The sequence below is a fragment of the Macaca thibetana genome, chromosome 19, assembly GCF_024542745.1.
Source record: "Macaca thibetana thibetana isolate TM-01 chromosome 19, ASM2454274v1, whole genome shotgun sequence".
In the NCBI taxonomy this organism is placed as follows: domain Eukaryota; kingdom Metazoa; phylum Chordata; class Mammalia; order Primates; family Cercopithecidae; genus Macaca; species Macaca thibetana.
The window spans coordinates 32381493-32409437 of record NC_065596.1 but is presented as its reverse complement, the minus strand read 5'-3'; the positions used below and the strand labels follow the sequence as shown (position 1 = coordinate 32409437).

Genomic DNA, 27945 nt, shown 5'->3' with positions numbered 1-27945 from the left:
TATTAGAAACAATTTAAAGATCTCATAGATGCCCCAGCACTGGAAAATCCAAATTATAAATTTTGTTTACATTGTTTGTACATGAAAATCAAGAAAACACCCTAGACATTCTGACCGAAAAACATGGGGCTCAAAATAGACCTACATAATACAATAGTCAGCAATTGGATTCAGTGGCTAGAGGACTACCAGCCTGCATGGGGTTAATACAGCAATCACCCTACTAGTAACCCTCCTGGGCTCAAGCAATCTTCCCACCTCAGCCTCCCACCTAGCTGGGACTTCAGGCCATGCACGCCACCATGCCTGGCTAATTTATCAAATTTTTTTGTAGAGGCAGGGTGGTCTCCTTATGTTGCCCAGGCAGGTCTCAAACTCCTGAGCTCAAGAGAACCTCCTGCCTCAGCCTCCCAGTGTGCTGGGATTACAGGCATTAGCCACCACACCCAGCCTGGAAGCACTTTTAAATTCACTCCATGCTCAGAATTATTTAGTTAGCAGGCTGATGCCTTCAGAAGTCCTACTTTTTTTTTTTTTTTTGAGATGGAGTCTGGCTCTGTCGCCCAGGCTGGAGTGCAGTGGCCGGATCTCAGCTCACTGCAAGCTCCGCCTCCCAGGTTTACGCCATTCTCCTGCCTCAGCCTCCCGAGTAGCTGGGACTACAGGCGCCCGCCACCTCGCCCGGCTAGTTTTTTTGTATTTTTTAGTAGAGACGGGGTTTCACCGTGTTCGCCAGGATGGTCTCGATCTCCTGACCTCGTGATCCGCCCGTCTCGGCCTCCCAAAGTGCTGGGATTACAGGCTTGAGCCACCGCGCCCAGCCCAGAAGCCCTGCTTCTTTCTGCACCTCATATGACACTGCCCCTAAATTTGAATGAAATGCCTCATGATTGCATATAAATTTTTTTTTTTTTTTTTGAGACAGAGTCTTGCTCTTGTCGCCCAGGCTGGAGTGCAATGGCATGATCTCGACTCACTGCAACTTCTGCCTCCTGGGTTCAAGTGATTCTCCTGCCTCAGCCTCCCAAGTAGCTGGGATTAAGGTGCCTGACACCATGCCCGGCTAATTTTTGTATTTTTAGTAGAGACGGGGTTTCACCATGTTGGCCAGGCTAGCCTCAGACTCCTGACCTCGTGATCCACCCACCTCAGTCTTACACGTGTGAGCCACCGTGCCCAGCCTGAATTTTTGAGACATAAAATGTGACGTCATTGATCACTGAAGCCACTACCACACTCACTGCATTTATAAGTTTTTTCCTTTGGGCAAATTTTCTGCTCTCTCCTGAAGGCACATATAGAGCAACAGACTGTTCCAAAAGAACTATGTTCCTATTTTCTAGGAGTCCACTGATATTTAATGATATCTGAGGAGTTACAGAGGCATTTTAAAACAATCACTGCATTAACAGGGTTTTCCTTATGTGTTCACAGTTTCACTTGTAAGAAGCTGCAATTCTTTGTGCAGGGATTTTCCACCTTCACCGAATTGACATTTCTCCCTTGTATTTTCTCATGTTTAATAACGCAAGGCTTGTAGACAAAAGCTGTCCCATTTGTGATACATTCAAAAATTCTCTCTCCTGTATGAATTCTTTGATGTACAATGAGCTGTGGCTTCCTATGAAAGCTTTCCCACATTCACTACATTCAGGAGTCATCTCTCCTTTATGAATTTTCTGGCATGTAATGACACATGACTTCTGAGAACAGGATCTTCCACATTCACTACATACAAAGGGAGTCTTGTCAATATGAAATCTCTGATGTGAAATGAGACCCAACTTCTGGATAAAACTTTGTCCACATTTACTGCATATACAGGGATTCTCTAGAGTAAAAGTTTCCTGCTGTACAATGAAACTGTCCTTTTGGGTGAAGCCTTTTCTGCAATCATTGCATATGCAGGGTTTCTCTCCAGTATGGATTTTCTGATGTAAAAGAAGATGTGATTTAATGAGGACAGCTTTCCACATTCAATGCATTGGTGGGTTTTTCTTCTCTTTTGTTTCTTTTGTGCATAATACATTCTTTCTATAACATTTGTTGCCATATTCAGCACATTCATGGGATTTCTCTCCTGTATGCATTCTGTCATGTTCAGTGAACGTGGACTTTGGTGGTATACAGTTTCCCACATTCACAGCATACATGAGGTTTCTCAATTTGGGGAGCTCTCCAATGCTTAATAAATTGAGACTTCATGCTAATGGATTTTCTACGTCCAGGGAAAGTGATTTTGTATAAAATTTCTCATGCTGTGCATGGAGAAAGGATTTCCCATCTCCATTTCACTCATAAGAACTCTATTTCATGGCTTCCTGTTCTGTTTAAAATTTGAGTTTTTCCATGATTTTGCCTTAAAGGAAAATGAGTCTGGCCCAGATGAACCATATTTTCAAAGGCATTATGTTCATAGCATTGTTCCATTCTCTTCAGACATTGTTGATTATCCAAATGTCCCTGAAAAAGATGACCAACATTTTTTATTTCTAGAAAAGGAAAAAACAATAAATGCAAAGGTGTGGATTGGCTCTTTACTGTCTACTACATGATCTCAGTATAATAATAATAATATTGTATAATATTTAATGATATTAGATTCCTTAACATAATAAAATACTTATATAACAATATATTAAGGAATCTAATATAATTAAATTTTATAATATTAATATTGTAATTACTATTTTTTTTAGATGGGGTCTTGCTCCATTGCCCCGGCTGGAGTACAGTGGTGCGATCTTGGCTCACTGCAACCTCCGCCTCCCAAGTTCAAGCAATTCTCCTGCCTCAGCCTCCTGAGTAGCTGGGATTACAGATGCATGCTACACGCCCAGCTAATTTTTGTATTTTTAGTAGAGACAGGGTTTCACTATGTTGGCCAGGCTGGTCTTGAACTCCTGACCTCATGATCTGCCTGCCTTGGCCTCCCAAAGGCCGTGAGCCACTGTACCCTGCCTATAAATACTATTTAATAATATTCCTTATCTATAGGCAACTGGTAAATAAAAAAAAAATTACACATACCATGTGGCAAAAGCAGTAAGTATACAAGCAAGCTTAAATAACTCACAATGAATAAATATAGATTTGGCTACTTTCTAAATATCATCTTGAAAAACATGCAGAGTATTAAAACAAACAAGAAAATCACTTTTAGATGAGAGAAATAGAGGTTGAAGGAAAACCTGATCCAAAATTACGAGGGCTGCATTCAGTTATTCTACAAATCCTTATTAAATGCCCATCAAGTACTGGCCATGGTGCTGATGCTGGTGACACACAAACAAATTCTTTATTCTCAGTGAGCTTACGTTCTGGTTGGGGAAAATAAAATAAAAACACAAGCAAACTAAAAAATGAGGTATCTGCAAATTATGAGAAGTGGTCTGAAGGAGCAAAGGAGACAGACAGAGGGGGAAGAAAGGAGGATATATAATGGAGGAAGACAAGGCTCACTGATGAGTTCAAAATGAGGGGATGAAGAAAGTGAGGAGTTAAGGTTTGCTCCTAAGTATTCTGCTTGAGTCAAGAGATAAGTGGAAACTGCGTTTGCGAGAGTGAATATTACTGAGGTTTGGAATGTAGGAGAAATAAGTATACTTTTAAAAATATATACATATTTAGATTTTTATTAGATATTAAAGTACAAAGTACCCAACTGGATACCTAAATGTTGAGAAAGGGCTTGAGAAGGGCAATGTGGAAAATATCAGGACATAAATATTTAAGGATAAAAGACTAGATGAGATCATGTTCAGAGAATGCCAAAACTGAATAAAAATTAAGGCAAAAAACCAAGATGTTAGCCATTTAAACATTTGGCTTGGAAAAGACCACTAAAGGGAACCAAACACTCATCAGGGAAATAAGCAGACACGCTTATTTTAAACAAATATCTTGAGAGAGTCAAGTCAGAATGTCAGATTTTGACTTCAACGTATCTGCGACACTCTTAGATGGTCATCCTGTTTTTAACATGTATCCCTTTTCTTCATTCTGTATCATCAAACTAATTTTCCCAAAGCACCAATCTCACATTTAGAGTGAAACTTATTCTCAGTGTTCAACCTCTAGCTTCACTGTGGGCACATTCTCCTGTGCTTCTAAAGAAAGAGGGAAATATAAGAAACAATGATCATTTGGAAATTTTGTAACAGGCCAATGAACCATGTTGATCTCTCCAGAAGCAGATGTGCTTCTGAATAGGATAAGATGTGTTACTGAATGGGTGCTGCTGCTGGTGCCCAGATGTGTTGTCTGTCACCTTCTTCAGTCACATTTGGCACGTGGTACCTACACAGATGTCACATTGGAATTTTTCCCATTTCATTATCCCTAATACACTGATCCCTTGTCATGTAACTAATAGCATCTTCTATAATTCTACAATTATGTCTTGGATGGCATCACACAAGGGGCCTAAGGGACCACCTTCTTCCTTTTAAACCAAGACTTATGCCACCTTTAAATATTTCTTAGAGGCCGGGCATGGTGGTTCATACCTGTAATCCCAGCACTTTGGGAGGCCAAGGCGGGTGGATCACCTGAGGTCTGGAGTTTGAGACCAACCTGGCCAACATGGTGAAACCCCAGCTCTACTAAAAATACAAAAAATTAGCTGGGTGTGGTTATGGGCACCTGTAATCCCAGCTACTAGGGAGGCTGAGGTGGGAGAATCGCTTGAACCCAGGAGGCGGAGGTTGCATTGAGCCAAGATCACACCATTGCACCAGCCTGGGGACAATAGCGAGACTCCATCTCAAAAAATATATGTAATTTGTATATATATATTTGTGTATATATATATTTATTTATACCTATATATGAAACTCTGGCTGTTCCTTATTATTGCATCATTACTGTCACTGCCTGAAAGATAAGACTACCCATAGGCTAGAAAAATACAAAAGAAACTTACCCCCTACCATGCTACCTCAATTACTAATACAAAATCCAGTCAGCCTGGCAATAAAAGTTAATGTTGCTATGATTACCCCACTTATCCACATTTCCATTCTACTACTTTCCCTACAGACACCTTCTAACATTGGCTCTCATATGGCTGGCTTCAGACCAAATCTTTTGGCAGTCTCCGCCATGGCCTGACAAATTTTCCATTTAATCTCTTCATTCTCTGCCCTTAATTCTCTTTATCCAAAATTTAGATATGCCTTTCACATATCATGCCATCATTCCCTATGCTCTATATATCACTTTAACCTTTATTTCCTTTACATTTCTACCATATTCCCTATCTTTGCTAATCATTTTTTAAACTGGCCTGATTTCCCCACAGAACTGATGTTAACAGTCTTTTTGAATAAATATAGACATTGACCCTCGTAGCCTTAAAGCTTGAAACTTATATTTGCCTTATCTGAGTTCGTTTCTCCTGAAACCAACCATCAGGGCTCCCAGATAGTATCAAGGAACTGAAACTTACCAGATCACTGCATCTAGACAATGAGATGGCGGACCTGTCATCCATCATGATTGCCTAACCGACCACTTGATTCCTGTTAGCCAACTCCCCTTCCTTACCCTTCCCTAATTCCTGTTTTATATTCCTTACCTGTTATATAAGCCACCAATTTCGGTTGGTTGTGGGGAGACAGATTTGATATTTATCTTCCTCTCCCACTTGATGTTACCCAAAAAAGGCTTTCTTCTCTCACAATACTCATTATCTCAGTGATTGTCTTTCTGTGTGGCAAGGAACAGGACCTAGACCAAACCCTTGGCATTTCAGTAATATCTTGACATGTAACTTCACACAACCTAGAATTCTAACAATACCTTGTGTTCAAATCCTGTATTAAATATAGATGTTTCATATTTTTTCTACAAAAAAATCATCACTATTAGAAGATATTTTCTTGTTTCTCACAAAATTCCATCCATTTTAGCATATATTAGGGCTGTGAGTTACCAAGTATGTCACAACAGCATCCCCTAGAGAATTTTATCAACACTATCAGGGATTGTACTCCAAATCGAATCAACCCAGACTCTCAGAGGAATAGGCCTTAATACATGCATTAGGTAGGCATACTCCAGCAAATATTTGGATTTAAGAAATGCTTGACTAGGAGCAGTGGCTCATGCCTGTAATCCTAGCACTTTGGAGTCTGAGGCAGGTAATGCCTCAGGTGCATCACTTGGGCTCAGGAGTTCAAGACCAGCCTCGGCAACATGGTGAAACTTCATTTCTACAAAAAATAAAAAAATTAGCTGGGCATGGTGGCGAGTGCCTGTAGTCCCAGCTACTGAAGTGGGAGAATCCCTTGAGCCTGGGACATGGAGGTTGCAGTGAGCCAAGATCATACCACTGCACTCTAGCCTGGGCAACAGTGTGAGACTCTGTCTCAATTTTTTAAAAAATGACTTCCTCTTCTAGAGGAATTATGAAAAAACAGTATAAGCTACTTAAGAATAAATATAACCATAAGGTCTAGGACATAAAATAGTGAACCACAAATCTTGGGGTGGGAACGGAAGAACTTGTGTAATTAAAGAATGAGAATGTTATATATAGAGAGAAAATATAGAAATAGAATTGAGTATTTTATACTTGTCAATTCCATCCTAATTAAGGCAAACATTTAATGTGACTCCATTTACTAAGCCACTGGTACAACCTTCTGATATGATACAGCCATTGAAAAATTTTATATGTAGTCCCAGCTACTTGGGAGGCTGAGCCAGGAGGATCCCTTAAGCCTAGGAGTTGAAGGTTACAGTGAGCTGATGGCACCACTGTACTCCAGGCTGGGAGACAGGGCAAGACTGACTCCCTCTGGATAGATAGATAGACAGACAGATAGATAGATAAATAGATAGATAGATTTATAGATAGATAGAGACACATACATAGATAGATATATAGAGAGATATATACTATATATACATACATACATGTATGTATGTGATGAGAATTTAAGTGATGAAATCAAATATTTACCCAAAATATTGCAATTGTGAAAACTGTAGGAAGAAACGAAAAAAAAAATGTTCTTCAATAAGAATCAGAAGTGTGGGTAATAGAGATTTTTTTCTTGTGTTGGAATAAATCTGAAAGAAAATATGAAACGACACGGTAAAGTTGGGAACTAAAGAGAAAAAAAACTTGACTTTAGTAGCAAACTCATAATTACCTCGTCCAGAAATTTGTAGACAGTGATATGAATATAGGAAGGGAAATGTTTTTCATTGTTATTTTTAAGACAGACTTGGACTTGAAGAACTAAACTGCATGTAGATCCACTAGGTAAATGTAGCTTTAATCACAACTGTAACCAGCCGTCAATTATTAAGCCTCAACCCACCCACTCTCCAGGGCCCTTGGGCCTCCAAAGCTCCAGCCTCCTCAGGCCCCTAAACCACAGACATGTACAGGCCTCCTCAAACATTGACTCCAAATTAAATCTGAAACCTCTTTCACCAAAATCTTCTCCAGCCCCAAGCTTCTCTATAACATTAAATTGCAAACCCGGACTGGACACCAAGTTAATTCATTGACACACACTTTCCTACTCCATTTCTCAACCACTGATTCCCACGGCATTCCCTCAACGACCATAAACCTTAACAGTTGGGCTATCGATCGTTAATATCTTCCAGTCTCTTAATTACTGACCACCAGGAGCCCTATCACCAAAGCCAGTCTTCTCCAATGAGTAAACCCAGGGAGAACCCCAGGACGCAGGGTCCCACATGGTCTCAGAACAGAGGGCTCCCCTTCATTGACCCCCACAGGCCTTTCACTTGGAGCCACATCCAGACCCCAACCCATCTGATCCTGAGTCTCTCCGGACTCCACCTAACGCTGGGACCAAACACTGAGCCTGCGTCCAAAACGACTTCCATCTCCCTCCGCAGCCGTTGCTAGGGACTTTGAGGGCCCTCGGCATCTGGTCGGGAAACCGGGCCTTCCCAGACGTCAGAGTTCCTCCCTCGGCCTCGCATTGTGACGTATCATGGCCACGCCCATCTCGGCGACTCCCACCAGAGAACCCGGAAGGAAAGGCTGTTACCACGGCGTTGGAAGACAGTGAATTAATTTCAGGGCACCTCAGTCACTGCGCAAACTGGATAAATTATCAGAAAATTATAAAAACTTTTAACAGACGGAGCAAAAAAATAAGATGGCCGCGCGCTCTACTCCATACTGAGCCGTTAGGAAGAAGCATCATGGCTGCAGTTCATTTTAGGAGGTGTCAGTTTCCATTAAATAGAAAATACAATCTGTTGGGAGTTTAGGCCGAAATCGTATTTCTGAGGGCCTCTTCAGGACCAACAAGGTGTGCCAAAGGCGAATTGGCTGAAGGGGAATGGGGGACAGCGGTCACAGAGTGGACCAAATTTGTGGACATTGTGAATCTCCTTCAAGGGATGTAGAAAAGAATGGGCAAGGCTAGTCTAGCCGAAAATTGTCTTGAGGCCAAATATGGGGGCGACCTCTATGAGGATCAATGCCCACGTGCAACTGCATACAGTGTGTGGTTACCTGTAATAAGGAAAAAGGAATGAGGCCTCAAATTTAATCAAATATTTCCCTAAAACACATTAAGATGGAAATGGAGCATATAAGAGCGTTAAATTACTCAAGAGGCCGGGTGCCATGGCTCAAACCTGTAATCCCAGCAATTTGGGAGGTTAAGTTGGGAGGATCACTTATGCCCAGGAGTTGAGACCAGCCTGGGAAATATAGCAAGACCCTGCCTTTACAAAAAAAAAATAATAATAATACAAAAATTAGCAGAGTGTGGTGGCATGCACCTGTAGTCCCAGCCACTTTGGAGGCTGAGGTGGAAGAATGGCTTTAGGCCAGGAGGTCAAGGCTTCAGTAAGCCATGATCAGGCCACTGCACTCCAGCCTGGGCGACAGACCACGACCCTGTCTCAAACAAAGCAAAACAAAAACAAACAACTGTTTAAATTTTTTAAATTATTAAAATAATGCAGTCACCATTTGGCAAACAGCATGCTTAATAAATGTCGGCTACAATTTTTATGAAGGCGAGGGGCGATATGCCTTTTGAAAGAGGCAACCTGGAATTGAGGACCCAGTTAAATTTATTTAGCTGGGATGCCAACTTCTGAAGTGGGTTCAACACCTGGTCCCAAGGACAGGCCTGGGCAGCCCAGTAGCGCACCCTAATTTATGTGTTCAGGGAGTAAGAAGATGCTACGACTGCTATGATAGGATGTGCAGATTCACAAGGCAAGAAATAGAGAGAATCTGAAGTCCAGGTTGAAGAAGAGTTCATTTCTTATACTCTTAACTGCAGAGCATCTGTACTGAATCCCTCCTGTTACAGGCCACTACTTTATATTTTGTTCATCAGTATATCCTGTGTGTACAAGTGTTTGCCACAGTGCAGATGCTCAAAAACTATTTGCTGTGATCACCCAATAACCCAGAGTTTGGGTTTCAATTGTGAGGCAGCCACTTTATGGCAAATTTCCAGTTTATTTTTCCTTGTGAGCAGGACTGTTTCTAACATGGACATATCTTTATTAGATCAAAGGAAGGAACTCTGAGTACAGGAGAGGACAAGGGTCTTAACCCCAGGTGAGAAGGAATGATGAAGATAAACTGTATGTTTCAATTCAGCATACCACAGAGGAGTCAGAATCTTTCAAACAGTAGCAACTCTCCAAGGTGAAAGATCTGTAGACAAATTTCAGGGTTCTTCTCCAAGATATCCAAAAGGATCTCACCTTTACTGATCTTACATGCTGTCCTTCATTTTTAGAGAATGAAGTTATTTTGTTCTTTTAATTGGGGTTATTCTGTGAATCCTGTTCCTTCTCTGTTCTGCCCCTCTTATGACAGAAATGAGTCTCTATTCAGGATTTTTTTTTAAGTTTTTTTTTAGAATAATACTAATCCTTAGAATTTTTTTTGGGTCGCTCCTTTCCTTCAATGGCAAAAGTAATTTTATCAATTGTCCACTGGGTTATTCATGCACCTTCATTCATCTTCCAAATCTACATATAATTAATTTATATTTTGGTATCTGCTGTGGTATACAAAGTTCCTATCAAGGAATTTATAATTTAGGCAGAGATAAGACATGAACACTTTTTAGAAAACTATTTGTATTCTGTTTTATGTAAGGAAAATTGAGTCCTTTCCCCTTCCCACTCCAAATATGTCCCCTGAACAAGAAATTATCAGGACAATTTGATCTTTACATTGTACGTCTCTTTCAACGGATACAGGCATATGCATTTTTTAACTACAGCTGCTGGAGGGTAGAATAGCTACGTGCATATAATCCAGCTTTTTAAAAATGCTGGCTTGAAATTTTGCTTTGTTTCCCACTGCCATCATCCACGGTTCCTACATAAAGGAAACAGTTTCGGGTAAAGAAAATAGATCATTCAAACTATTCTGAATGGTGTTTATGCCAACAATAAGACAAACCACAAGGTTAGGATGAGGACTACCTTCTAAATTAAGAGCATGGCCAATTGGTTATTCACAAGTTTTGAACTTCATTCCTCTGGGGTGATACTTATAAACAGATCCAAACTTGTGTTACATTATTAAATTAAATATATTTTTTCCTTTTGAAGAGCTTCAGTAGTCTGAAATAACAAGTGAAGAAATTTGGAATCAAAGAAACATAAGAGCTAATCATATAATGATCTTGGTTGGGAATAGAAGACGCATATCAAAAAAGAAGGAAGAGGTACATTGTGTTATAAATTTAACCAATGATGTGTAACACTGACAACCCCTTTTAATTAGTCATTGACATATACTAGTGATTCAAGGTATATTGTCCTAAAATACACATCCTGTATATTATCTGCTGTATAATGATGTTAGATTTGTGATCGAAATCTCTAAAATATTCCTTTTCACAGGACTTACTTGCTCATGTGTTCTTCCATATTTTGCTTAAGATGTTCTAGTTACTATTTTCATAGTTTTATTTCTATGATTTCCTCTGAGGATAAGGCAGAATGTACCACTAGCAACCCTGCCAGATTCATAGCCTTCAAAGGTCTTCCAACAGTTTCCCTCCTGTGAAAACCCCCTGATACCTACTAGGGTATTATTTCTGAACAAGGACTTTTCCATGATCATTATATTTCTGCCAACTATAAACTCACTGATGATGTGATCTATGGTCACTGATGAGAGGATCTATCTTCCCATAAAAGACTTTCCCAGTCTCTACATCATACTATTTTTCTCTGTAGTATATGCTTATCAGCCATAAGGTTTTACTCAAGGGTTTTCCACCTTGAATGTATCACAGTTTGCTCCTGTTTTTTGTGACATAGATGTAATTGATCACTGAAAGCACTACCACATTCACTGCATTCATAAGGTTTTTATTCTGTGCAAATTCTACTATCTGCTGAGACTAAACTTCTGGCAACAGGCTGGCTCACAATGGCTACTTTGCTATCTGCTTGGAACTCACTGTTAGTTAATGAAGTCTGAGCTGCCACAGAAGGCATGTGCACAGTCACCATGTTAACAGAGTCTTTATCCTGTATGAGATCATTTGTATGTGATAAGCTATGACTCTCTGAGAAAGGATTTTCCAATTTGACTGAACTTACACGTTTCTCTCTTGCATGCAGCATTCCCTTATGATAAACAAGGCATGACAAGTGGGAGAAAGCTTTCCCACAATCAGAGCATCCATAGGGTCTCTCCCCTGTATGAGTTCTCCGATGTCTGTTGAGACATGATTTATCTCTGAAAGCTTTCCCACAGTCACTGCATGTATAGGGTTTTTCTCCTGTGTGAATTCTCTGGTGGTTAATGAGACCTGACTTGTGTGAACAGGATTTTCCACACTCAGTACATACAAAGGGTGTCTTTCCTGTGTGAAATCTCTGATGCGATATTAAGCATGTCTTCTGGCTGAAGCCTTTCCCACATTCATTGCATACATAGGGTTTCTCTCCAGTGTGAGTACGTCGATGAATAAGGAGATTACCCTTTTGGATGAAGCCTTTCCCACATTCATTGCATATATAGGGTTTTTCCCCAGTATGAATTCGCTGATGTACAATGAGATTTCCCTTCTGAATGAAGCCTTTTCCACAATCACTGCATATATATGACTTCTCTCCTGTGTGAGCTTTCTGATGCGCATTGAGCTGTGATTTCCAGCGGAATGCTTTGTCACATTCAGTGCATTCATAGGGTTTCTCTCCTGTATGAGTTCTCTGGTGTTCAGTGAGCCTGGACTTTTTGGAGAAGGCTTTCCCACACAGGCTGCATCCATGTGGTTTCTCTCCTGTATGAACTCTCTGATGATTAATGAGCCGAGACTTCTTGATGAAGCCTTTTCCACAATCACTGCATATATATGATTTCTCTCCTGTATGAATTTTCTGGTGCGCATTGAGCTGTGATTTCCAGCGGAATGCTTTGTCACATTCAGTGCACTCATAGGGTTTCTCTCCTGTGTGATTTCTCTGGTGTTCAGTAAGCCCGGACTTTCTGGAGAAGGCTTTCCCACATATACTGCATCCATGAGGTTTCTCTCCAGTGTGAACTCTCTGATGATAGATGAGGCGAGACTTCTTGAGGAAAGCCTTCCCGCACTCAGTGCATACATGGGGTTTATCTATTTTTTGAGTTTGCTGATGCTTAATGAATTGTGAATTTGTATTCATAGAATTTCCACCTTTGGGGAAGTTCATTTCATTATTAAATTGTTCATGCTTGGCATGAAGGAAGGATTTCCCATCTCCATTAACCCCCACAGACTTCTTGATTTCATACCTTTTGTTCTGGTTGATTAAACGTAAATTTGATTTCAGTATTTTCCCATGTAAGTCAAATGTATCATGATTTTGCCTTAAAGGAAAATCACTTTTCCTCTGATGAATGATGTTTCCAAATGCATTATGTTTATGGCATTGTTCCACTCTCTTCAGACATCTTTGGTTTTGTGAGTGCATCTGTAGATGATTGTCAACTTTCTTGATTTCTAGGAAAGAAGAGAACAATAAATCTTTGCATGAGCATGGAATAGAACTGTTTCACAAATAGCTTTGTACAGGCTGGCTCTACTGACCACACTATTTCCATGGTTTAAAAAACTCCAAGTAGATATGCCTATTGTCACTTGGATAAGAATAAACCATTATAATTTAAACAAAGAAAACAAAAAATAAAAGCAGTCAGTGTATAAACAAGGTAAATTTCTCAGGAAATGGCAAGTTAATTCCTGCTCACACTCATGCCAGAAACCTTACTATTATCTTTCATTTGTATGTTTGTCTCACACCCTTTGTCTACTTCAACAGGAAATTCCATATGTCCTCTTTTATAAATATATAGTAATCCCTCATCTATGGGCGATATGTTCCAAGACCCCGCCGACCACGGATGTCTGAAACTTTGAATCACACTAAACCCTATATCCGTTATGTTTTTTCCTATACAGTGCATATACACCTATAATAAAGTTTATAAACTAGGCACAGCAAGAGATTAACAATAACAAATCATGAAATAGAAGAATTATAACAATAGGCCAGCATCACACTCTTGAGCATTGGAGACACTATTAAGTAAAACAAGGGTTACTTAAACACAAGCACTGTGATACCTTGACAGTTGATCTGATAACCAAGATGGCTACTAAGCGACACAGGTGGGTAGGGTACACAGCATGGATATGCTGGACAAAAAAATGATTCCTGTTCTAGGATGGAGCAAGATGGTGCAAGATTTCATGCTCTTTGGAATGGTGAGCAATGTAATTAAGAATTGTTTATTTCTGGAATTTCCCATTTAACATTTCCAGGCCATAGTTGACTGCGGGTAACTGAAACTGTAGAAAGAGAAACTGCGGATAACAGGGGACTCCTGTATTCTGCAACTAACTAACACTCACCCCCTCTACCTAGGTGGAAGAGAATCACTCTGTCTGGTACTATAGCAATAGCCTCCCTAGTGGACTTCAGGTTTCAACCTCTGCCTTCTCCTGTATACTTTCTACAAAGTAGTCAAAGTGATCCTTTTAAATATAAATGACATCATGTCACTCTTCTACTCAAAACTCCCTCATGTTTCCTCATCTCATAATGTTTTTTTAAAAAGTCATGGCCGGATGTGGTGGCTCACACCTGTAATCCCAGCACTTTGGGAGGCCAAGGCATGCAGATCAGAAGGTCAGGAGATCAAGACCATCCTGGCCAACATGGTGAAACCCTGTCTCTACTAAAAATACAAAAATTAGCTGGGCATGGTGGCATGCAACTGTAGTCCCAGCTACTCGGGAGGCTGAGGCAGGAGAATTGCTTGAATCAGGTTGAATCACGGAGGCAGAGGTTACAATGAGCCGAGATCGTGCCACTGCACTCCAGCCTGGCGACAGAGAGAGACTCTGTCTCAAAAAAAAAAAAAGAAAAAAAAAAATCAAGTCATTAAAATGACTACCTCAAACTCCAGATCCCATCACACTGTCCTTACCTCCATATTATCTCCAACCACTGCCCCTCTTGTTCACTCCTCTGTATTCACACAGGCTTCCTTAAAAGTTCCTCAAACGCACACCTGCCTTGGGCCTTTGGACCTGCTATTTTGTCTACTTGGAAGGTAATTCACCTGAGGGATGTACTCACATCTCTCATACAGCTGCTTAAAGGCATCTCACCAAAGACCCATTCCCACTCCCAGCATCCCTCATTATGCTTTGTTATTGATCTTCCCAGCATTTTTCACCACAAGACATTTATCCATTTTGATTAATTTTGTGCCTCTTCCTTTTAGCATGTAATCTCCAAGAAGAATTATGTTGTTGTTTTAGATGTTCACAGCTGTCAGGGCCTGTATGTAATAGGCTATCAAAAAATATTTAAGGCAATGAAACAAGGAAAGTATGGGACACACTGGGGAGACTACTTCAAATGTAGCGCTTTAAATATAGTTGGCTTTGAATTTATGAAAAGGAAAAGGAAAGCAAACTCTGTGTGAGCAAGATGATAACATATCATGGAGATTCAACTAGAATATCACTTGACAGATGAGAAATTTCCATCTTATATGACTGCTATGATTCACTGGGACTCAATGCCATCAGACTATGGTAAGAACAGAAAAGCTTTAAGGGAATAAGCCCAGCAATATAATTTTTTTTTTTTTTTGAGACGGAGTCTTGCTCTGTGCCCCAGGCTGGAGTGCAGTGGCGCGATCTCGGCTCACTGCAAGCTCCGCCTCCCCGGGTTCACGCCATTCTCCTGCCTCAGCCTCCCGAGTAGCTGGGACTACAGGCGCCCGCCACCTCGCCCAGCTAATTTTCTTGTATTTTTAGTAGAGACGGGGTTTCACCGTGTTAGCCAGGATGGTCTCGATCTCCTGACCTCGTGATCCGCCCGTCTCGGCCTCCCAAAGTGCTGGGATTACAGGCTTGAGCCACCGCGCCCGGCCCCAGCAATATAATTTAAGAGAAACTAAATAATGGGCAGAATTAATGATTCCAAAAGGAAATTGAAGCAAAGCAGGCGTGAGGTTTAGTAATCTGGTTTGGGTTGGAAAGAGAATGAGAATTCTTCAAAAATCAATTGAAAGAACAAGGACTTTAAATACGGGAGCTGAGGAGGCAGGGAAGTTTCAAGGTAGCCCTATGGTGGCCAGGTCGACTCAAGGAGTTGACATGCAAGTGGGTAAAAAATATGGTACAAACATGTAAGTTAGGAAATATTAAGGGAGATGTCAATCTGAGAGTCTCCATAGAGAACAAGAACTTAAGTAATCAGAATGAAGGAAACTTTTAAAGGATATGAGAACAGAGCAAAATAAATGGAAAACAGAACCTCTGGAGGACCTCAGAGTGGGAGAAAAAAGAGAAGCTAAGGAAGCAAATACATGCAAAGCAACAGACCAGGTTACTAAGGGGGCACAGAGTCCAAGATAGTGTGGGAAGACCTTAGGAAGAAAAATCAACATTATCTAAAGGGGCAGAAAGGTATAGTGGCCAGGAGAGAGTGCTGATATTCAAGATCACTCTTTGGAGACAGACATGGAAGGAGGAATTTCACAGCAAGAGAAGTAGAATGAACAGGTAGAGATGCTCTGATGGGGGAACAAGAAATGATGAGATTTGAGAATCCTAAAAAGGAAGAAACCTTGAGAAAAACAAATGAAACCTAGATTAAATGAAGACTGATGAGGCTGGGCGTGGTGGCTCACACCTATAATCCCAGCACTTCGGGAGGCCAAAGCAGGTGGATCACCAGAGGTCAGGAGTTCGAGATCATCCTGGTCAACTTGGTGAAACCCCATCTCCACTGAAAATACAAAAAAACTTAGCTGGGTATAGTGGTGGGTACCTGTGATCCCAGCTACTGGGGAGACTGAGACAGGAGAATTGCTGCAACTGGGAGGCAGAGGATGCAGTGAGCCAAGATTGCACCACTGGGCTCCAGCCTGGGTGACAGAGTGAGACTCCATCGCAAAAAAATAAAATAAAATAAATAAAAAATAAACAGTGATGAAATCCAAGAGGAGATAAAGAGGTAGATGTTCCTCTAAACACCTGAAGGAGAAAGAGCTTTTGTGTGGGGAGAGGGATACATGGAGGCCCTGTCCACACAGCCTCAGATGCCCTGACAGCTCAGACACTGCTGAACAACTATCATGTGACTTGCTAGCTACCCTCCTTGCTGGCTCTCACCCTGAACTCACCTGGACAGATTTGGCTGTGGATTTCATTTTCTACTGTCCATGGTTCTCCTTGTTCCAACTTGGAGAGTGCATCTGGCTTGCTGGCTTGATACCCTGTTCATAGGAAATGATAAGACAACTTAGGCTCACTGAATTAAGCTGTGGTCTATCAACATGGGACCATGTTCTGTTTTAGGAACTATGTAATTTATGTGTCTGCAAAGCAAAGGGATTTCCTCTCTCAAGGGGGCACATTATACTCTTTTATCTGGGGCTACGGAGAGGACAGATCTACCACTTGAGAGCAACACAGGCCCTCCACAGCTTTTGAAAGCTGAGAGAGCAAAGGCCTTTGACTGGGTACTCTCTGAGTGACACAGGGCAGCTGTCCTCACCCACTGACACCAGGTTGCTATAGTTCTCCAACATCACGTCCCGGTACAGGTCCTTCTGAGCAGGGCCGAGGAGCTGCCACTCCTCCCAGGTGAACTCCACAGCCACATCCTCCAGGGTCAGTGATTCCTATAATAAGAGAGTCCTGCTTAATATGAAGTATTTCTCTTATTTATATGGAAGCAATGTGAAGGACATTGTTCTGCTCATTTTCACCAAATAGTCTGCATCTATATATCTAGGTGCTGTGATTTTTTAAAAAATACATTGTCAGCCGGGCGCGGTGGCTTACGCCTGTAATCCCAGCACTTTGGGAGGCCGAGACGGGCGGATCACGAGGTCAGGAGATCGAGACCATCCTGGCTAACACCGTGAAACCCCGTCTCTACTAAAAAAATACAAAAATTAGCCAGGCGCGGTGGCGGGCGCCTGTAGTCCCAGCTACACGGGAGGCTGAGGCAGGAGAATGGCTTGAACCTGGGAGGTGGAGCTTGCAGTGAGTGGAGATTGCGCCACTGCACTCCAGCCTGGGCGACAGAGCGAGACTCTGTCTCAAAAAAAAAAAAACAAAAAAAAACAACATTGTCATAGAGGCAAAAATCCATCTCCAAAGTCTATCTATATTCAAAATCTATCTCTAGCAAAATATTCTGTAATTGTGTAATTATCTATCATTTAACAAATCAGAAGTTTCTATAAGAACCAATCATTTAATCTTCTTGCTAATCCTCTTTTTTTTTTTGAACACATATTTGCCAGACACTAAATATATTTTAGCAATATCAGGATGAATAAAGGATACTCCTTTATTCACCATGAATCTTCAATGAATCTTCATGTGCACTATCAGAATCAACCAGGAAGAAATCCCAAACACTACAAGATATTACATAATAAAGAAGTGTATTTTATATGTTAGGAGGAATAAAAGAACCTTTCCAAAACATGTCCAAAGAACAAGAGACAATTAAGTATTATTACCCCCTACTGCTAAATGTGACTGGCTTAAAAAATAAATAAATAGGCCAGGCATGGTGGCTCACGCCTGTAATCCTAGCACCTTGGGAGGCCTAGGTGGATGGATCACCTGAGGTCAGCAGTTCGAGACCAGCTCGCCCAAAATGGCAAAACCCCATCTTTACTAAAAATACAAAAATTAGCCAGGCATGGTGGCACATGCCTGTAATCCCAGCTACTTGGGAGACTGAGGCAGGAGAATCACTTGAACCCAGGAGGCAAAGGTTGCAGTGAGCCGAGATCATGCCACTGTACTCCAGCCCGGGTGGCAGAGCGAGACTCCATCTCAAAATAAATAAATAAATAATAAAAAAATAAAAAATATTATTCAAAAACCATACACACACATATGGTTTTGAAGTATTTATATTTACATTATCAGGCATGTAAGCAGCCTAACTGAAGAGATAGTCAATGAACTGGTAAGTAGATCTGAAAAAACTACCAAAAATGCAACAAAAGGGCAGAATGATGCAATACATAAAAGACAGATTAATAAATACAGAGGATAGGTAAGGTCTAGCATGTACCAATTTAGTGAAAGAGCAAATACAAGATTCAATTCTGACACCAACTCCTGGAAGACCCATAGGTTAAGGTTTCAGTCCCACAAGACCAACCTTACTTCAGACACCAGTCACAAATGTGAGGGCCCCAGGTTACAAAGACTTTTGTCCCTTGGCTACAAATGTGGGGATTTCTGCAACCCACCTTGAGGTTCAATAATCTACTAGAACAACTCACAGAACTCAGGAAAGCACTTTACTGTTACTGGTTTATTTACATCCCAGGAACAACCCAATGGAAAAGCTGCACAGGGCACGGTATGGTGGTGTATGGGCATAAATTTCCATGCTCTCTCTGCATGCACAAACCTCCCAGCACCTCAATGTGTTCACCAACCCAGCTCTCCAAACCCCGCTGTTGAGGGGTTTTTATGTTACACAGGCATGGTTGAATAAATCATTGGCCACTGGTGACTGAACTCAATCTCCAGCCTCCCTCTACTCCCTGGAGATTAGGGGTAGGACTGAAAGTTCTAAGCTTCTAATCAAGGCTTGGTCTTTCTGGCAACCAGTCTCCGTACTGAAGCTACCTAGGGGTCCACTGAGAGTAGTCTCACTAGAAAAAAAGAGCACCAGGCATAGTGGCTCACAGCTGTAGTCCCAGAACTTTGGGAGGCCAAGGGAGACAGATTGCTTCAGCTCGGGAGTTAGAGACCAGTCTGTGCAACATGGTGAAACCCCATCTCTACAAGAAAAATACAAAAAATTAGCTGGGCCTGGTGGCACACAGTCCCAGCTAGTTGGGAGGCTGAGATGGGATGATTGCTTGAGCCCAGGAGGCAGAGGCTGCAGTGAGCCGAGATTGCACCACTGCACTCCAGCTGGGTGACAAAGTGAGACCCTGTCTCAAAAAAAAAAAAAAAAAAAAAAAAAGACCCTTATCATTCAGGAAATTCCAAGGGTTTTAGGAGCTCTATGCCAGGAACTGCAGACAAAGACCAAATATCTTTCTATGATACCACATGTGAACAATATAGTCCCGATCCTACTTTGCCTAGATGTTGAAATTAAAATCTAAATTTACTGATGCACAAATCCTAGTTTACCAATTTATACTTTTTCACTTAATTCAATTGACTTTTAAAGTCTTCCAGAAATCAATCATGTGATGAAGGAAAGAATAAAACAAACCAAAAGTCACCTGGGACTTGATCATTTTCTTCTGTTACTGGGAAATAGCCAGTAAGTAGGATGCTGTGTCTGGAGTCTCTCCTTGAGCTGCCCTCAATTTCTGGCTAGAAATCTTGGTCTCTGGTGAATTATATCCCTGCAAAAGATGGGATCCAGGTCCTGGAACCTCCTCCTCACCTCACTTGAAGTGTCTCGCCCCTGGAGTCAGGAACTGCGGGCTGAAGAGTAAATTTATTTGAGTGTACATTCCCTGCAGGCCCAGGTGCTGTCACTGCTGCTGTGTACTCACCTTAATGCAAGGCCATCTCTAACTGTCCCTTTATTTGGGGCCCCAGAAGTTTTTACCCACCCTGGGGCAACAACAAATCCTGGGACAAGAAAATATAACACTCTATATGTATGACCAATACATTTACAAACTGTCTTTCTTCTGTGACATGGAAGTGGGGTGACTGTGAGGAGAGTTGGGAAAGGAGAACCAGCACCAACATGATGCTGCAACACGAAGACACTTCTTAGATCAGGTTTTAGAAAAAGGACAGAGAAGGTGAGGATTTGGATATTTATTTCTTTAAAACCACATGTCCACATGCCTGGTCAACAGTCATCATACACCTCACATGTAGGCATGCCTCAGTTTGAAGACAAATGTACTAAGCCAAGCAGAGGCACTATCTTATTTCTCATTACTACCTACTGCGTTATATCCTTATAAGGTATCAATCATTATTTTTCATTCCAATATTGACCTAAGGCTTACAGATTGAACTATATTGTCCAAACACAGAAGTAAAATCTGAACCGACACGGCCTGTCTCCAAGGACATGACCTTAGCCACTCTGAATTCCTTTGGACCGCATACCGTCATCATACATCTTAGCTCTCTTTGCTACTACCTTGAGGGAGTTTCATTCATCATGGAAGATGGCCAGCGTCACGGACATATAATGTGACCTTCTGAAATCAGCACTGCCAACAGTGACACAGGCACAAAGACAAATGGAAAAGCTGCACGCTACACCCCTGGCCTGAAAGCAGCAGGTCAGAGAGTGGCAGCCCCAGAGGCTTTCTTTAGGCCCAATTCTAAAACTCAAGTAAGAGACTCACATGGTGAGAGCATCAACTGGATGGAGTCACCCTGAGCTTTCTTTCTACCTGGATGGAATCATTGTAGCAAGCTCCCGGTGGCCCTCCTGCATGCTCCAAACCCACAGGGCCTGCACTGACTCATCCTCTAACCCACAGCTACAAATGCTCCCCTTCCGTCTGCAGTCTCAGAAGCACATAATTGTGGCAAGAGATGTTTCACACTTTTCTTCTTAGAATGCCACCAGTGGAAAGGTGCGGAACCCAAATGATCTAATATTCCTGGGCAGGAGGCGGTGGATGCAACATTTCAGTGACATCCAGGGTATGCATTTCAAATGGCAAGGCTTCCTTTCCCATGAGCTTCCACAGCCCCTTTCCCAGGAACAGCTGAAGAGCTTCTACTTCATTTTTGACCCTTACGAGCTTTCTGGAGAATGTAATCACACCTGTTTGCTCCAGTGGCTAGGTCCTTTCCCTGGAGGAGTACATTTCCTGAAAACTCATGTATGTATAGGAAGCCATAAAGAAAATTTCCATAAATTCTAAAGCATCATTACCAAACAGGACATGTTCACAAATCATCATCATATGAAAGAAACAACAAAGAAAAGTATATTTAAAAAATTAAAAAACATAAAACAAGACTATGTATTAATTTTGGATATGTACACATTTAATAAAACATGTATTATATGAAATTAGTTCAAGAGAATAGTTATCCCTAGGGATGGAGGAGAAGAAAGGGGGTGGATTAGAGGATATCACTGAAGGTGCACTTGCATCAGCTTATTTCTTTTTTAAAAGTACCAACAACAGAAAAAACAAAATCAAGTATACTGTGGAGGAAAATCTCATTGAGTAAAAATAGCAGAGTAGGTAGGTCCAAGAGTCCGCCCCTCTACATAAAAATCAAAAACTCAAGTAAAAACACTATCAAAAAATCAAGTAAAAACAATAAAAAATGAAACAAAAACTTGGTCAGGACTCTGAAAAATAGTCAAAGGTTCACAACAACAGAGCAAATGTTGAGTAAAAAAAAAAGGTGGCCGGGCGCGGTGGCCCAAGCCTGTAATCCCAGCACTTTGGGAGGCCGAGACGGGCGGATCACGAGGTCAGGAGATCGAGAGACGATCCCGGCTAACACGGTGAAACCCCGTCTCTACTAAAAAAATACAAAAAAATAGCCGGGCGAGGTGGCGGGCGCCTGTAGTCCCAGCTACTCGGGAGGCTGAGGCAGGAGAATGGCGTAAACCTGGGAGGCGGAGCTTGCAGTGAGCTGAGATCCGGCCACTGCACTCCAGCCTGGGTGACAGAGCAAGACTCCATCTCAAAAAAAAAAAAAAAAAAAAAAAAAAAAAAAAAAAAAAAAAAAGGCAACTGGCCAGGCACAGTGGCTCATGCCTGCGTATAATCCTAGCACTTTGGGAGACGGAGGCAGGAGGATCACTTGAGGCCAGGAGTTCAAGACCAACCTGGCCAATATGGTGAAACCCCATCTCTACTAAAAATATAAAAAGTGGCCGGGTGTGGTGGCACATGTCTGTAGTCCCAGCTACTCAAGAGGCTGAGGCAGGAGAATCATTTGAACCTGGCAGGTGGAGGTTGCAGTGAGCTGAGATCACGCCACTGCACTCCAGTTTGGGCAACAGAGCTAGATTCCATCTCAGAGAAACAAAACAAACAACAACAACAAAACGGTAACTTAAAAATAGTAGGAAAGTTCTGGACCATTTTTACTTGTCTTTGCTCCACCCCCTCCCCAGCTCAGTGATGGTCTTAAACATTGCGGCCAACATCCCCAATGTGGGATCCTGGATTCAGGCCCTGGAGGGAACAGAATAGGCTTTATTCACAAATAATTTTGTTTAGCTGGGTGGAGTGGCTCACGCCTGTAATCCCAGCACTTTGGGAGGTTGAGGTGGGAGGATCACTTGAGCCCAGGAGTTTGAGTCTGCGGTGAGCCATGATCTCGTCACTGTACTCCACCCTGGGTGACAGAGTGAGACCCTGTCTCAAAAATAAAAATAAAAAATTGATTGTTGTCTTTTCTAACTACCTGAAGGACCTATGCAACAGGCCCCTTCCTGTTTTGGAACTCACTCAGGGAGGAAAAGTAACGGGCATTTCTCAAAAACTTTGTGAAGCAGAACAACAACCTTCAGCTGCCTGGGGCAAAAGATTACACTTGAGCCATAGAGGAAAGGTTGAGAGAAAAAGCTAGGAGGAAAGTGTCTTGGGGAAATCATGCCATTCAAAAGCACTCGTATAGACTGAGGAATTTATAAAGCCACATGCATGCACAGGGGAGGATGTTGGCTGAGAAAAGACCTGAGAAGACTCTAAACGTTCCTTCTAGTTGATGTCTACAGGTTCAGTGCAAGCAGGAAGTGAAGGGTAAGGCAGGTTTACAGATGCCCTGGCTAATCATTAAAGGAGTAGCCCAGGCCGGGCGCGGTGGCTCAAGCCTGTAATCCCAGCACTTTGGGAGGCTGAGACGGGCGGATCACGAGGTCAGGAGATCGAGACCATGCTGGCTAACACGGTGAAACCCCATCTCTACTAAAAAATACAAAAAATTAGCCGGGCGAGGTGGTGGGCGCCTGTAGTCCCAGCTACTCGGGAGGCTGAGGCAGGAGAATGGCGTGAACCCGGGAGGCGGAGCTTGCAGTGAGCCGAGATCCGGCCACTGCACTCCAGCCTGGGCGACAGAGCGAGACTCCGTCTCAAAAAAAAAAAAAGGAGTAGCCCAGCACACAACCCACAATCACAAAAACATTATACTAAGTGAAAATGTCAGACACTCAGGTGCAGGAGCTCACACCTGTAATCCCAGCACTTTGGGAGGCCAAGGCGGGGAGATTGCTTTGAGCTCAAGAGTTCAAGACCAGCCTGGGCAACATGAAGAAACTCCATCTCTATAAAAAGTTAAAAAATTAGCCAAGCATGGTGGTGTGCGCCTGTAATCCCAGCTATTAGGGTGGCTGAGGCATGAGAATTGCTTGAGCCTAGAAGGCAGAGGTTGCAGTGAGCCAAGAGTACACCACTGCACTCCAGCCTGGGCAACAGAGTGAGACCCTGTCTCAAAAAAAAAAAGAAAATATCAGACACTAAATGTCACATTATATGATTTCATTTATATAAAATACCCAGATTAGGTAAATGCATAGAGACAGAAAGCACACTGGCCGGGTGCGGTGGCTCATGCCTGTAATCCCAGGACTTTGGGAGGCCGAGGCGGGCAGATCATCTGAGATCAGGAGTTCGAGACCAGCCCGACCAACATAGAGAAACCCAGTCTCTACTAAAAATACAAAATTAGCCGGGTGTGGTGGGGCATGCCTGTAATCCTAGCTGAGGCAGAATTGCTTGAACCCGGGAGGCAGAGGCTGCGGTGAGGTGAGATCAAGCCATTGCACTTCAGCCAGGGAAAGGAGAGTGAAACTCTGTCTCAAAAAAAAAAAAAATGTTGGGAGCTGAAAAGGCCAAAGGGATGGTGATCAACTCAGCATTCCACTGGAGGCTACATGATCAAACAGCAAACTGTTTATCATAAGTATAGAATGTGGGCAAACTTGCTTCTGTACCTGTCCCAGAAAGTTTGCTGAGGGCCATCACTCCCTGGCGCCAGGCTCCTTGAGGCCATCTACGGGGGCATCTAGAGTCTATTGTTAAAGGAATGCAGTCTCACAAGCCTGCTGTGAACCAAAGGGCCCGACTGACAATTACTCAACAATCACCTGCCTCCCCCGCAACCACTCCCACCGCCACCCCCCCTCCCCCACCCCGCTTCTCTCTATCTCTTTTGGCTAATAAATACAGAGGGCTGCGTAAAGCTCAGGGCCCTTGTCCACTAGAGGCAAGGTGCCCCCACCCCTTCTTCCAAATATACTATTTTATCTTTGTCTTTTTGTTTGTTTGTTTGTTTTTTGAGACGGAGTCTCGCTCTGCCGCCCAGGCTGGAGTGCAGTGGCCGGATCTCAGCTCACTGCAAGCTCCGCCTCCCGGGTTCACGCCATTCTCCTGCCTCAGCCTCCCGAGGAGTAGCTGGGACTACAGGGGCCCGCCATCTCGCCCGGCTAGTTTTTTTTTTTTTATTTTTTAGTAGAGACGGGGTTTCACCGTGTTCACCAGGATGGTCTTGATCTCCTGACCTCGTGATCCGCCCGTCTCGGCCTCCCAAAGTGCTGGGATTACAGGCTTGAGCCACCGCGCCCGGCCTTATCTTTGTCTTTTATTCTAGCATTTGCCCCGCTTTGTTCAGTCCACCAGGGATTGTGGTCGGTTACAAGTGGCGCCGCGAACAGCGACAAAATCAGGCACTCTACAAAAAGTAGAGACAGAAAGCACATGGGTGGTTGCCAGGGTCTACTGGAGGGGAGAATATGAAGTGACTGCAAGTAGTGGTTGTACAACAAAAGGGTACGGGGCTTCTTTTTAAGTGATGAAAATGTTCTAAAATTGACTTTGGTGATGACTGCACATAGTAAAAGCCACTGAATTATACAGTATGTGACTAATAGACCTGTAATTAGGAAAAGCTGTCAGTAGAACTTAATTATGATAAACCTACTAAAATATTTAGGGGCAAATGTATGAATGTCTGCAACTTACTTTGAAATGCCCCCAAAAAACAAAGCAATATTTTACAAGATGGATAAATGTGACCGGGTGAGGTGGCTTACACCTGGAATCCCAGCACTTTAGGAGGCGAAGGAGAGAGGATCACTTGAGGTCAGGAGTTCAAGATCAGTCTGGACAACATAGTGAGATGCCATCTCTACAAAAAGAAAAAAAGATGGATTAATGATGAGTAGAAGGATGATATACAGATAGATTTGTAATAAAAGAAACACAATAAAATGATGATAAAATCCAGGTGGTAGGCATACAGGTATTCAATTGTAAAGTTCTTTAAATCGTGTTATATGTTTGAAAAGTTTTGTAACCTGGAGAACAGGGAAGCTTGTTCAGTAAGGTGATCAAAAACAATGTAAATATTTTATAAACTAATTGCTCTTCTATGTAAGAGTAAATTGGAAGAGAACAGAAAGGTCAAAAATAAAAATACACCATTTACAATTGCAAAAAAATTAAAAACCAAGGTGCTGATGAGGGTCAGGGAGAAACATGTTTGGGTAAACACAGAATCATAACCAGTTCTTAAAAGTGATAAGTGAACATTTTAAGTCTTAAAATTCTATCTAAATATATCCATATACTTAGTGATTCAAGTCGCAATGGTGCAGTTTTGCCTCTTGATGGTATACTATTACAGAAATCTTAAAAAAAGTTTTTAAACAAAAACATGTATGATATGTTTAGTATAAGAATGTTATAATATAAAATTAAATAGGGCAAATTATACCAATGTTTCAGTAGTTTATCTGAATTGTGGAAAATCAAGCATAGAAAACTGAAATTAAAATATACGAAAATCTTATCAAAAGTCATTACTGGGGAACACATTTTGGGATAAGAGAGATGTTGTTTTACTTGTGTCAGAACCTGAAAGAAAATATTTATGTGTGTGTATACATACATTCACACAGTAAACTTGAGGAAGAAAGACGAAAATCTTTAATAGAAACCTTATCATTTTCTTTTTTTGTTTTTTTCCTTTTCTCTCTGTCTCTCTCTCTCTCTTTCTTTCTTTTTTTCTGTTGAGACAGGGCCTCACTCTGTTGCCCAAGCTGGAGTGCAGTGGCTCAATCATAGTTCACTGCAGCCTAGACCTCCTAAGGGTCAGGTGATCCTCCCACCTCAGCCTCGGGAGTAGCTGGGACTACAGGCATGTGTCACCACACCCAGTTAATTTTTGTCTTTTTTTGGAGAGACAGGCTGTGTTGTTCAGGCTGGTCTGCAACTCCTAGGCTCAAGCAATCTGCCCACGTTGGCCTCCCAAATGCTGGGAATACAGGTGTGAACCACCGCGCCAGATTTGATTAATCTTTGATCTTCCCCAAGGTTTCCTATTTACCAGGATGAGAGGGAGGAGTGATGTGAGAAGTCAAATGAGGTCTGTAAACCAGTCCTTGCAGAGAAACTTAAAAGGGACTGAGAGGGAATTACCATTGGACTTCAGCACACACACCAATCAGCATGCCTCGGCTGCCAAGGCTTCAGCCTTCACAAGCGTCTAGACCTCCCTAACGCTGGTCACACCCCCTAAGATTAATCCTAAAACCTGGACCACACACCCAGGTTCACATGAACCCGGGCTCCTCCTCACTGAGTCACATATTAAATCCTGATTACAGCCTGGAGCGAAGGCTCACGCCCGTAATCCCAGCACTTTGGGAGGCCAAGGTGAGAGGATCGTTTGAGGCCAGGAGTTGGAGACCAGCCTGGGCAACATAGTGAGACCCCCATCTCTGCAATAAGTAGATAGATAGATAGATAGATAGATAGATAGATAGATAGATAGACAGATAGATCGATCTCTGCAATAAGTAGATAGATAGATAGATCTCTGCAATAAGTAGATAGATAGATAGATAGATAGATAGATAGATAAAATAGATAGATAGATAATTAGATAGATAGGCGTGGTGGCGCTCACCTGTAGTCCAAGCTACTCGGGAAAGCTGAGGTGGGAAGATCACCTGAGCCCCGGGAGATGGAGGCTGCAGTGAGCCACGATCGCGCCACTGCACTCAAGCCTGTGTGACAGAGCGAGACCCTGTCTCAAAAATAAAAAAATAAAATCCCGAATCCACAGCAGACACCGTTTTCCTTGACAAAAACCACTCCTCACTCCAGTCCTCAACCACCGAGCCCTACAGAGTGACCCGTAAAGGCACCAAACCCTGATCACGGACTTCCAAGCGTTGCGCTCGACAGACTGACCACTGACCACTGGGATCCCTCAGGGCTGAATCCTGAGACGCCCCAACTCCAACATCCCGACTCCCAAGTGCTCCAGCTTCCCCCACAAACTCCACGACTCCGCACTAAACGGACGCTCACAGACACCCTCCTCCCCTCATCCTGACAGACGGACCCACACACAGACCTGATTTTCCGGGGAACCCACCGACACTTCCCTGAGCCTGCACTTTTCCTGAATTCTTCCACTTCTGGGCCCTCCC

The 27945-nt window shown here is 42.4% G+C and overlaps 2 protein-coding genes across 11 annotated transcripts in view; both read right to left on the bottom strand.

Annotated features, from left to right (window-relative positions):
- The window catches only part of PPP2R1A (protein phosphatase 2 scaffold subunit Aalpha), a 526337-nt gene that overhangs the window by 274180 nt on the left and 224212 nt on the right, over window positions 1-27945 (bottom strand). The window lies entirely within an intron of this gene.
- ZNF613 (zinc finger protein 613) lies at window positions 940-27945 on the bottom strand. 10 transcript variants are annotated; one of them, XM_050771338.1, is made up of 8 exons: window positions 27870-27941; window positions 27417-27516; window positions 25542-25634; window positions 19778-19985; window positions 17056-17182; window positions 16682-16774; window positions 11593-12977; window positions 940-2463 (listed from the first exon to the last, which is right to left on the bottom strand). In XM_050771338.1, exons 4-8 carry the CDS (start codon window positions 19790-19792, stop codon window positions 2296-2298), a joined length of 1788 nt encoding a protein of 595 aa, XP_050627295.1. In that variant the 5' UTR covers window positions 19793-19985; window positions 25542-25634; window positions 27417-27516; window positions 27870-27941; the 3' UTR covers window positions 940-2295. The 10 variants fall into 10 exon arrangements, with proteins under 10 accessions (XP_050627295.1, XP_050627289.1, XP_050627292.1 ...); XM_050771332.1 differs by lacking the exon at window positions 940-2463 and having other exon boundaries at window positions 11343-12977; window positions 27417-27536; window positions 27870-27942; XM_050771335.1 differs by lacking the exon at window positions 940-2463 and having other exon boundaries at window positions 11343-12977; window positions 19778-19903; window positions 25469-25634.